The sequence below is a fragment of the Hypomesus nipponensis genome, chromosome 3, assembly GCF_054491055.1.
Source record: "Hypomesus nipponensis isolate SF chromosome 3, ASM5449105v1, whole genome shotgun sequence".
NCBI lineage: Eukaryota > Metazoa > Chordata > Actinopteri > Osmeriformes > Osmeridae > Hypomesus > Hypomesus nipponensis.
In genome coordinates, this window is record NC_140363.1 from 2,255,499 (window position 1) to 2,267,154 (window position 11,656).

General features: G+C 48.1%; 1 protein-coding gene across 2 annotated transcripts; it reads left to right on the top strand.

Annotated features, from left to right (window-relative positions):
* Positions 1 to 936: 936 nt before the first annotated feature.
* On the top strand, positions 937 to 8,208 carry crip1 (cysteine-rich protein 1). Of its 2 annotated transcripts, XM_084684007.1 has the most exons (5): positions 937 to 1,097; positions 5,409 to 5,503; positions 6,678 to 6,735; positions 7,380 to 7,424; positions 7,594 to 8,208. In XM_084684007.1, exons 1-4 carry the CDS (start codon positions 1,058 to 1,060, stop codon positions 7,418 to 7,420), a joined length of 234 nt encoding a protein of 77 aa, XP_084540133.1. In that variant the 5' UTR covers positions 937 to 1,057; the 3' UTR covers positions 7,421 to 7,424; positions 7,594 to 8,208. The 2 variants fall into 2 exon arrangements, with proteins under 2 accessions (XP_084540133.1, XP_084540141.1); XM_084684015.1 differs by lacking the exons at positions 7,380 to 7,424; positions 7,594 to 8,208 and adding an exon at positions 7,101 to 7,373.
* Positions 8,209 to 11,656: the final 3,448 nt, after the last annotated feature.

The window sequence follows — 11,656 nt, forward strand, 5'->3', positions numbered from 1 at the left end:
CAGACCCTCACTAAACATTAATACCCGTTCCTATCAACCATCACAACCTCCTGTTTACACCTCTGTCTCTGGGCACACTGGATGCAATGTGAAGCTGCAAACAGGTTTTGAGAAATAAGGTTTGTTTCAGGGGGCATATTTTCTTAATGGTATAGGATCGATGTAGTAATAAATCTGGTAGATGCGGTAATAAATTAAATAAATAAATATATATATATGACGTGGAATTCTGCCATTAGACTGATTGGGGTTAAGGAGCAGATCTGTGTCGGAATGAGGCAGCTGGATTGACAACATTTTTACCGCATGTGAGTCAGAACTCATATCCTACCTAGACCAATTACGATCAGGCATTCCCTCAAAACTCCCTACAGAAGCTCAATATTTCCGTCTTTTGTTTACCAAACCTTTTTTGACCTCCCCTATATGTTCTCAATGTGAAACCCCAGTTCTCGGGAGTAGATTGTGTTTGGCTGAAATAAACACCTGCATGCACAGCATGATGAACTTTGACACAAGGTGTTGCTCCTACATGAAAAGCATGGCCCTAAATGAAGTGCAAATATTTCTAAGAACCCGTTGAACCAGCCTACCTAATGTCATTATGACTAAATATTGTTATTTCATTGAGCAATATTGTGATTTAGTTACACAATAATTATAGCATGTCACTGTTTAACAACTTTTTTGGTGATGTTTAAATGGCTTTATTATATTTGAGGGACAAGATCAATATTACCTTATCTAGTTTCAGTGCAAATTCAAGCCAACTTCACATCAGAGAAAAATATTTATCTCGCATACATACACACCCTCGCTACATACACGCGCACATTCTCCTACGACGCAAGCGCACCCACAAAGCCTCTCCCTCCCTATTCAAAAAGAAAAAGTTTCATCGAGCGCAAACTATTTCCTGAGTGGTATAAATACGCGTCCCCGCGCACATCTGGTGTTCAGAACGAGGCGTGGTTGTTAACACACAGGTGGGCAGCAGTACAAGTTCAGGATACTTTCTCTCTTTCTCTCTTGGAGATCATCACTTAATTTTGCAAAAATGCCCAAGTGCCCAAAATGCGAAAAGGAGGTTTACTTTGGTAAGATTGTTTAAATTCTGTTAATTGACAAATTAATAGTCAAGTTGAAATTGTATGTTTATTCGTTTCAGCAAAATAATAGTAATCTCAGTTTATCTGATAAATCTTTATTTTTGTTGCTGCAGTAGAGTTCTGCTGGTTCATGCAGTTGTACCTCTACCCTGGGTCGATCTGACGTGGAATTATTATTTCCTGTTCTGTAAAATGAAAGCATGTCTGAATATTTCACTATGTTTAAGCCCCTATTTAGATCGTTGAAATGGTAAGATAACGCACGGATAGCGGGAAGTTATAATTACTTACAAGACTTTTATATCTTAAAAACATCTTTAGAATTTGGTCGAAAATGATCTCCGTTTTTGAAGTGATGATAGTAGTCAAGCTATAAATGTTTTGCTCATGGCATATTCTTGCTCACAGCACGCTATCTATAGACAAACAATGGACAGTCAGTGTGGTTAGCCGGCAAGCCATACACATCTATACATTCATCTCAGGATTTGCATGTCAAGTTTTGCTTAAACTAATTTAGCAAAACAAAGGTTATCAGTAGAAGATAATCTAGGGCCAGTGAGGCAAAGTCCTTCCCGACTCACCAGGGCAGGGCACAGTGGAGGCACAGCCTCACTCAACTGTGCCTCCACCAGGTCTACTGCTACTGGTAGGAATAAAGAGCTTCTGTGGTTTGATCTGAAACATCTGAAAGGATTTCCCCTTAGAGAGGATGCTTTTCTTCTTGTCGTGACTGATGACCTCTGAGAGACATTAGAGGAAGAACCCAGGGTCTAGTCAGACATGGTTGAGTCATCCTCCAGGGCATTCCAGGAAGCAGGACTGATTCTGGCATCTGGGGAAATGATGGAAGGCCTTTTTTTATTTTGTGCCTTGATCCTGATTCATTCACCACGTTCGCCTGAGTTAAGTAGCTGCTTCATCTCAGCAGACACAGAGAGGCTCTGTAGGGGGAGCGTTTGGTTCGGACTGTCAGTCAGATGGATCGACCTCTCTGGCTTGGGAGACGTCTCTTCTCCTTTCCTTTCCGCAGATTAACCTTCCCCTTTGAGCCAAAACAAGCACTCATTTGTTTCAATGGTTTCCCTTTTTTTCTTTCATGTGGTGGAAAAAAGCACTGTTTGGAATAGGAATCCTCAGGGCTGGAGAGAAATTAAAACAAAGCTTTGTATTCTCAACCCTGGAGCATGTGTTATCAGTGTTCCCTACTCAAATATTCGCTTCACATCATATTTCGAGGTGTCGGCTTGTCTCTGCAGCTGTGCTGTGAGCCATGTTGATGAACATAACTCCAGCTGCAGCTGTCAGGCTCTTAGGCCCTCATCCCCAATCTGCTCTATGCTGGTCCTCTGCTCTGCATACAGTTGATCTCCTAGCCCCATGCTGATGGCCTGCCCCTCTTCCTCTGGGATCCGTCTGTGTACTCCTCTCAGCTCTTATTTGTGTCTTTCAATTTTCCCCCCGTCTTTTCTCTTTTCCATCCTCCTGCTATCTATTTCAATTTTTCCCTCCCTCCCTCCCTCCCTCCCTCCCTCCCTCCCTCCCTCCCTCCCTCCCTCCCTCCCTCCCTCCCTCCCTCCCTCCCTCCCTCCCTCCCTCCCTCCCTCCCTCCCTCCCTCCCTCCCTCGACTCGAAGTCTGACTATTGCTTGGGCCATCAGATGGAAGCAATCATGCTACTGCTGCTGCCATCCTCTGAGCGATGGAGAGCAGATTTACTCTGTTTCCAGAGAGGGAAACAATAAAATCCACCCTGCCTGGAATTAACTTCAGGATCACTGGCACATAGGGATAGAGAGGGAGAGAGAGAGGGGGGGGTAATTGTCAACAATCCTTAGTCTGTGTAGGAAATGACCCAGGAACTACAATTAGATACGAGTGTTTACTGGATCTCGGCAGTACCCGATCCTCTCTGTGTTCATCCACAGTTTATCCCGTTTCTTCTTTAAAAAACGTTTTTGTGCAAAGATTTCTGCAAAGTTCAAATTCCTACGATTGTTTTATGACAGTAAAGCGTTTTTCCTCGGACAAAGTCATCTATGACTAGAAAGTCTGTCCACAAGCATCCATAAAATATCTGGATGTAGAAGGAAGGAAAATGCCTTTGTCTTCACAGGACACAGTTACCCGGTCTTGTGATTAGTGTAGAGACATTGAGAAGGTTCATTGAGTAGATGGTTGAACGTTTCCCCTTTTGGTGTTTTTCCACAGAGCCATGCGTGTGTGAGTGTTGGACGACCTCCACATAGCTACGAAGTCCATGTCCCCTGATGCAAAGAGCAGATCTGTCTATTCTTCTGTCTCTCACTACCCCGGTCACGCATCGCTTATCTCCATGGTGCACGCACGCACACACACACACACACACACACACACACACACACACACACACACAGAGAAACACACAGAAACACACACACAAGAGAAACACACAGAAACAAACACACACACAGAAAATACATCTAAAAACCTGAGGATTGAGTGATGAGGAGTGAAGGCTTACCTCATTCATCACAACAACCAAATGTATTTGACACAAACTTTCCAAAAGAGCTTAACCTGTGGAGCTTAACACCATGCTAGTTTGGCCCGGAGGCAAAAGCAGCAGGGAGGCAGGGGGACAGAGAGGCAGAAGCAGCAGAGGCAGCAGAGAGGGAGAGAGGCAGGGGCACCGAGAAGTCAGGGAGGCAGTTCCTACTGTTTCCTGCTTGCTGTGACTTGTTATTGGAAGTAAAGTGCAGTCATTAGTGAAGACTTGGCCTGGATTCTGTTCCGCCTTACCCAACCAGAGTCTCCTGGAATACAATCAAGCCACACCACTGGGCTGAAACACACAGACACACTGGGCTGAAACACACAGACACACTGGGCTGAAACACACAGACACACTGGGCTGAAACACACAGACACACTGGGCTGAAACACACAGACACACTGGGCTGAAACACACAGACACACTGGGCTGAAACACACAGACACACTGGGCTGAAACACACAGACACACTGGGCTGAAACACACAGACACACTGGACTGAAACACACAGACACACTGGGCTGAAACACACAGACACACTGGGCTGAAACACACAGACACACTGGGCTGAAACACACAGACACACTGGGCTGAAACACACAACCAAAATATAAATCCAGCAGATATATTCACTTCCATCCTTCTTTTGCACACCCAAATACAGCATAAGGGCTATAAGGTTATTCAGCCTGTACATCAGCTGTGAGCTCGCACTCTTCCATCATTTCAATGTAAAAACGTTTGTTTAACATCCTCTCTGGCACCATACTTTAGCAAGCCCCTCATGCACATATAGACCCTCAGATGGTCATAATGGGATTCTCACAACCGATTTATGGCCTGTGTTGGATGGCTCCAAAACCCCAAACTTTTTCTTCCTCCTATCGGCGTTTCCAGACGGTATTTGCGTGGGAGTAATGGTTGTCTCAGGGTCATCCGGTGTCGAGTTTCATGCTCGCCGTTTGGCCGCTCCCTCCCTCGTGATGGTTGGGCTCTGCGGTCCCGAGGAGGTCCTGCTCATCCTAAATGGTCGTAAAAACACCCAGAGGCACATGACCACAGCTGCCCTCGCTGGTTTTACAACCGTCAACATCGCTGCTCGTTAAAGTCCTTGTCTCCGGGGCCCCGCCCAATAGATAAAGGCGTTCTTTTATCAGACTTTAGGATGCGAGGGGAGGGAGGACGATGGAGGGAGGGAGAGGGGAGGGAGGACGAGGGAGGGAGGGAGAGGGGAGGGAGGATGAGGGAGGGAGGGAGAGGGGAGGGAGGACGAGGGAGGGAGGGAGGGAGAGGGAGGATGAGGGAGGGAGGGAGAGGGGAGGGAGTGCAGATTCCGCCAGGAATCTCTCCTCTGTCAAGCACCACACCCAGCCTGTCAGACAATGTTCCCATGTCTCCCCATCTGATGTGATCAAAGAGCACAGATAATGTTCACGTGGTTCAGACCACACCTGTGGAGCATAGACGTTACACTCTGTCCCCACTCTGGGATCATCTAGTATGGTCTGGTGCTTTGTCAGTGTAATAATAATAATAACAATTATACATTTAATTTCTAATGTGCCTTTCTTGCACTCAAAGCGCCTCCTTAAATTCTAACAGTCTCACAACATAATATACAATAATAATAGCGTAAACCCAAAATGACCCTATCACGCCCTCTGAAGACGACATTGCCTTTTGTGTGTGTGTATTTCAACGTGTGTGGGTGGAAAGATGAGTGTGGCATTGATCATCCAATAATCATGTCTGCCGTTGCCTTGGCAGCGGAGCGGGTGACATCCCTGGGGAAGGACTGGCACAGGCCCTGTCTGAAGTGTGAGAAATGCAACAAGACTCTGGCAGCTGGCTCACACGCACAGGTGAGGCCTCACACACACCTCACACACACCTCACACGCACAGGTGAGACCTCACACACACCTCTGACACACACCTCTGACACACACCTCACACACACCTCTGACACACACCTCACACACACCTCACACACACCTCACACGCACAGGTGAGACCTCACACACACCTCACACACACCTCACACACACCTCACACACACCTCTGACACACACCTCAGACACACACCTCACACACACCTCACACACACCTCACACACACCTGTGACACACACCTCTGACACACACCTCACACACACCTCTGACACACACCTCTGACACACACCTCACACACACACCTCACACACACCTCACACACACCTGTGACACACACCTCTGACACACACCTCTGACACACACCTCACACACACCTCACACACACACCTCACACACACCTCACACACACCTCTGACACACACCTCACACACACCTCTGACACACACCTCTGACACACACCTCACACACACACCTCACACACACCTCACACACACCTGTGACACACACCTCACACACACACCTCACACACACCTCACACACACCTGTGACACACACCTCTGACACACACCTCTGACACACACCTCTGACACACACCTCACACACACCTCTGACACACACCTCACACACACCTCACACACACCTCTGACACACACCTCAGACACACACCTCACACACACCTCACACACACCTCACACACACCTCTGACACACACCTCAGACACACACCTCACACACACCTCACACACACCTCACACACACACCTCACACACACCTCACACACACCTCTGACACACACCTCACACACACCTCACACACACCTCACTCACACCTCACACACACACCTCACACACACCTCTGACACACACCTCACACACACCTCTGACACACACCTTACGGCAGACATATGCTTCACACACACCTCAATACACATGGGATACCTCACATACCTCGATACATATCAGAGACACACAAGTAACACAGCTCACTCACACAAAGTCCTCACATACATCCCACACACTCCTCACACAAACATTCAGAACATTCTGGTCCGCCTTTATTCTGAAGCCATGAACCCTTCCGAGAAGCGACCTATATGACACATATGTCATGTGTTGAAGGCTCATGCTGTACTCCTCTTCCCTCCAGCACGATGGCAAGCCTTACTGTAACAAGCCCTGCTACGCAGCCCTCTTTGGGCCTAAAGGTATGTCGTCACCCTCTGGTTCGCTTGGTAGTCAGTTGATGGTTCAGAGTGCACGTTAATGTCACTGGAGATTGCAGGGATCCTAATAAACATATTTGTCCTTGTCTCTGGGTCACCTTGTGATATGATAGGATGTCCCCTGACCTCTGTATCCAGGGACAACCAGGCTTCAGGGTGTAGAACATGTAGTACAAGACAAAGCTTTACTCACAGTATGGTGCTGTGTTCATATCAGCTGACCCACATCTTAGGGGATCTAGTGATGACCTAGAGAACTCAGTCACTCAAAATGTCTGTTACATAATAGTTTGCTTTCCAAACTGGGTTTGGAGATTTCCTGAACCAGAGGAATTGTTGGAATTCAGTGCCTGAGCTGTACAGGGGTCAGGCGTCATGGTGACGGTGTTGGTGTTGGTGTCGGTGCAGTTCCGTCTGACGGTTCCATCGGATGGTTCTAGAGCAGCAGGATGCGTTGGGGTTCAGCTGCTCTTTTGTCTCCGGAACATTCTACCAACATAGTGCCCTCTCCTTCTGTCGTGTGATGTAATGTTTCTGTCTTTGTGTGTGTGTGTGTCTCTCTCTCTCTCTCTCTCTCTCTCTCTCTCTCTGTCTCTCTCTCTCTCTCTCTCTCTCTACTTTCTCAGGATTCGGACATGGTGGAACTGAAAGCCACACATTCAATTAGATAGGTAGGTCTCCTGGCTCAGTTATACAATATGAACCTCGACCCCGTGACATATGACTAAGAATAGACAAACTGATAAAACGGACATGCACATGGGAATATAATACATGAAAATATGTTATTAATTTGATTTAATAAAGTTTAACTCATGTCTTCTCTGTTTTCTGGTCCAGTCCTCGTAGAATCGTAGAAGCATGGATGTTCATCAGAAGACAAGAAAGCTGTACAGCATCCACCCCCCCCACCATACCTTCGACCCCCCCCACACCCCCACCCCCACACCCCCACCAAAACCACAATAAAAAGGTGTTTTTGTGTTAATCCTTTTCTCTTTGCTTGTGTTCTGAGGGAACGATGTTGTATATTCCTGCTAGTAGACCAGGAGTGTTAGGCTTCCACATCTCCATTCTTGTCCTTGTTCCACAGTTCCAAGTAAAAACTCCCAGTTTCTCCTCTGCTTATTTCTCCTCACTGGCATCTATAAGGACTCCATTCACACATTGTGTATGTACATACTAGCGCCAGCGCTAATGCAAGCTAGCTCCCACATGCCTCAGCATGCAAGCTGATCTCATCAGTCATTTAGTCTGTGTGAATCGTGTTTACGGTTGAATGTGTTTACTGCTTGTCCACTGGATACAACCAAGTCTAAGAACTCACGTGCAGAGTCCACTTTCAACGCATCAGTAACACATTTTCATAATTGACCTTCATAATTGACCTTCATAATTGACCATGACTTGTCAATGTGTTCACACACGTTTCTGATTAAAGTTTGATTTTTACAACTGTCTCTGACTCAAGGCACTTAGAGGGCCTCTATGCAAACCGTCACACCTTAATGACTTAATAACATTGTGGAATAAAGGGAAATAACATCATCCCATTCTGATGACTGTCCAGTTCAAAGAGGATCATGCACGTGGTGTCGAGTATGACAACCAGACACACCCGTGTTAGAGACAGCCTTCCACTCCTAGCCTGTCCAGAGAGCAGCTGGCTCCAGGGCTGGGAGGGGGCCAGGCCTGGGACTTCTCCCATCACCAGAGCCCTCTTCCTGAGCTTGTGGCTTCCGCTGCGCCACCCCATTCTCTGGAGCCCCCCTCGGGCCCCCAGGCCAGCAGAATCAACATGCCCCCCCCACACACACACACACACACACACACACACACACACACACACACACACACACACATACTCACATGCTGTGCCCACACATGCACATAGTCACACAAATTCACGCGTACGTGCACTCACACACACATCCACTCATGCACACACATGCATTCACTCACGCACACACACGTTGACACGCACACACACACACAACTGGCAGCCGCAGACTTCCTCCCTTCCCTCCGCCGTCACAGGGCCGCCGTTCCCATGGTAACAGACACAAACAGGACTCAACAGACACCCGACGTGGCGTGTTGCTCTACCCGTCCTTTACCCTCCCTCCCCCTCTCCCTCTCTCTCCCCACCTCCCTCCCCCTCTCCCTCTCTCCCCCCCCCCCTCCCTCCCCCTCTCCCTTTCTCTCCCCCCCCTCCCTCCCTCTCTCCCTTTCTCCCCCTGAAACAAAGATATCCAGTGTCACACAGCCAGACTGGGCCAATGACAATGAGGCATGTCCTGGTAAGGGGGGGTGAGAGGAAGGGGGGGGGGTGCAGAAGGGAGGGGGGACAGAACCTCCCAGCCACGATTCATGACATTCTTCTGCCAGCCTAGTCTTTCTCAAGTGGAACCTAGGACATTAAACGAGTGCGCTTCTGTGACAGTTTGGCCTTCTTATACTTTGTTACCGAGCAATACGCGTCTACCTTGTTGTGCAATGTTCTGTAGATCCCTGAGGCCTGTCCTCTCACTGGAGGTTCACACATACTCTGTCTGGAGCTGGAGACAGAGATGTCAGAGAACCTCTTTCTTGTTTCCAGTTTGTCCTTGTTTGACACAAGGTTTTCATTTCTTTTTCTCAACGTACCACAGAGAACAGGAAGGAATGATCTACAACTATCATTGTAGTTACTCATTTTTGTGGGGAAACTTCAAGTGCGTGTGTGTGTTGGGGTGTGTGTGTGTGTGTGTGTGTTTGCATCCCAGGCTTCTCTTCATGCCGTTGCGCTGACAGAGACGTGGATCCGCCCAGAGAACCCTACAACTCCAGCTGCTCTCTCCGTCAACCACTCCTTCACTCACCCCGCTCAACCGGCTTACGGATGTTATTCGTGAAGAACGGTCCACCCTTCGGGCAGCTGAGAGGAGATGGCGCAAGTCCAAAGACAGTCTGGACCTTGATGAAGTATCACTCCCTCCTTAAATCCTTCTCTTCTCACATAACTGGTGCTAAATCCCTCTACTTTCTTAACAAAATGAACTCTGCTTCAAACCCCCACAAACTTTTCTCAACCTTCTCCACCCTTCTTAACCCACCTCCCCCACCCCCTCCCTCCACCCTGACAGCAGACGACTTCTCCTCCTTCTTTGAGGAAAAAGTCTCAGACATTAGCAGTCGGTTCCCTAAACCCACCTTTCTTACCCCCTCACCATGCATGACTGACCCAACACAATTTCTAAACTCTTTCTCTCCCCTGTCCAAGTCAGAGCTCTCTGACCTCATTCTCTCTCATCGCCCCACCTCCTGCCCCCTTGATCCTCTCCCCTCCCCTCTCTTTCAAACCATCTCCCCCTCTATCATAACTTTTCTGCTCCATGTCCTAAACTCCTCTCTTACCTCTGGCACCTTCCTCTCTGCCTTCAAATAGGCCAGAGTTACCCCTCTACTCAAAAAACCCTCCCTTAACCCTGCTGTCCTCCAGAACTACAGACCAGTATCACTGCTACCCTTCTTTTCTAAAACAATTGAACGTGCTGTATCTAACCAACTGTCTAACTTTCTCTCTCAGAACAACCTGCTTGACCCCAACCAATCGGGCTTCAAGACCGGCCACTCCACAGAGACTGCCCTCCTTTCAGTCACCACTGCCCTCCAGTCTGCCAGAGCGGCTTCGAGGTCATCCGTCATCATTCTGCTGGACCTTTCTGCAGCGTTTGACACGGTTAACCACCAGATCCTGCTCTACAGACTTTCTGAGATGGGCATCACTGGCACTGCACTCCAGTGGATCTCATCCTACCTCTCGGGAAGATCCTACCAGGTCTCCTGGGGAGGCAAACTGTCTGACCCTCACCAGCTCTCCACTGGTGTCCCACAGGGCTCCGTCCTTGGACCTCTCCTCTTCTCTCTGTACACCACCTCACTTGGACCAATCATCACCTCCCATGGCTTCTCCTACCACTGCTGCGCCGACGACACCCAGCTGTACCTGTCGTTCCCCCCGACCGATCCGGGGATCTCAGCTAGGATTGAAGCCTGCCTCGCAGACATCTCCGCCTGGATGACCGAGCACCACCTCCAGCTGAACCTCGCCAAAACTGAACTTCTCATCATCCCGACTAAACCTTCCATCTCCCACGATCTGTCAATCACCCTGGGATCTGCGACGGTGACCCCCTCATCCTCTGCCAGGAACCTTGGGGTTACCATGGATGATGAGCTCTCCCTCACGGCCTGGCCCCCCAATGGTGGAACCAGCTCCCCACCTCCATCAGGGACACTGACTGTCTCCCCACCTTCAAGAAAAGGCTCAAGACGCACTTGTTCCGGGAGTACAACGGCACTTAAGAATGCTTGGCTGGACTTGTTAGTTAGTTTCCTCCAGGATCACAATGACTCTTATTAAGTGACTCGTTGCTCTTTTAGGTTAGATATAAAGAAGTTAAGTCTTGTACTAGCTGTGAAATATTTTACTGTTGATTGTTCTTCTACAGGTACAGTCCTGCACTTTTGTGGTTCATGTTGTTTTAATTTGTAACTTGTATAACTGCATGCTCTTATGGGTCTTCCCTTTTGGCACTTGTTAAGCTTTTTCACAGTGTATGCTTCATGTTTTTGGCTACTTGCAATGTTTGGGACTATTTCGTTGTTATGATCAGTGACCTATGCTCTTTTGTAAAGCTCTCTCTTGGAAGTCGCTTTGGATAAAAGCGACTGCTAAATGAATAAATGTAATGTAAATGTGTGTGGGGGTGTTAGTGTATGAATGTGTTTCAATGTATATCCCAAGATGAACCCGCAGAATCATTATAATTCTGTTGCCCTTGGCCACAGAGATGAGACATGCAAGAGAAGGTATAAATCTGTCACTGGGGGAAACACCAGAACAGAAAAGAATCTTACA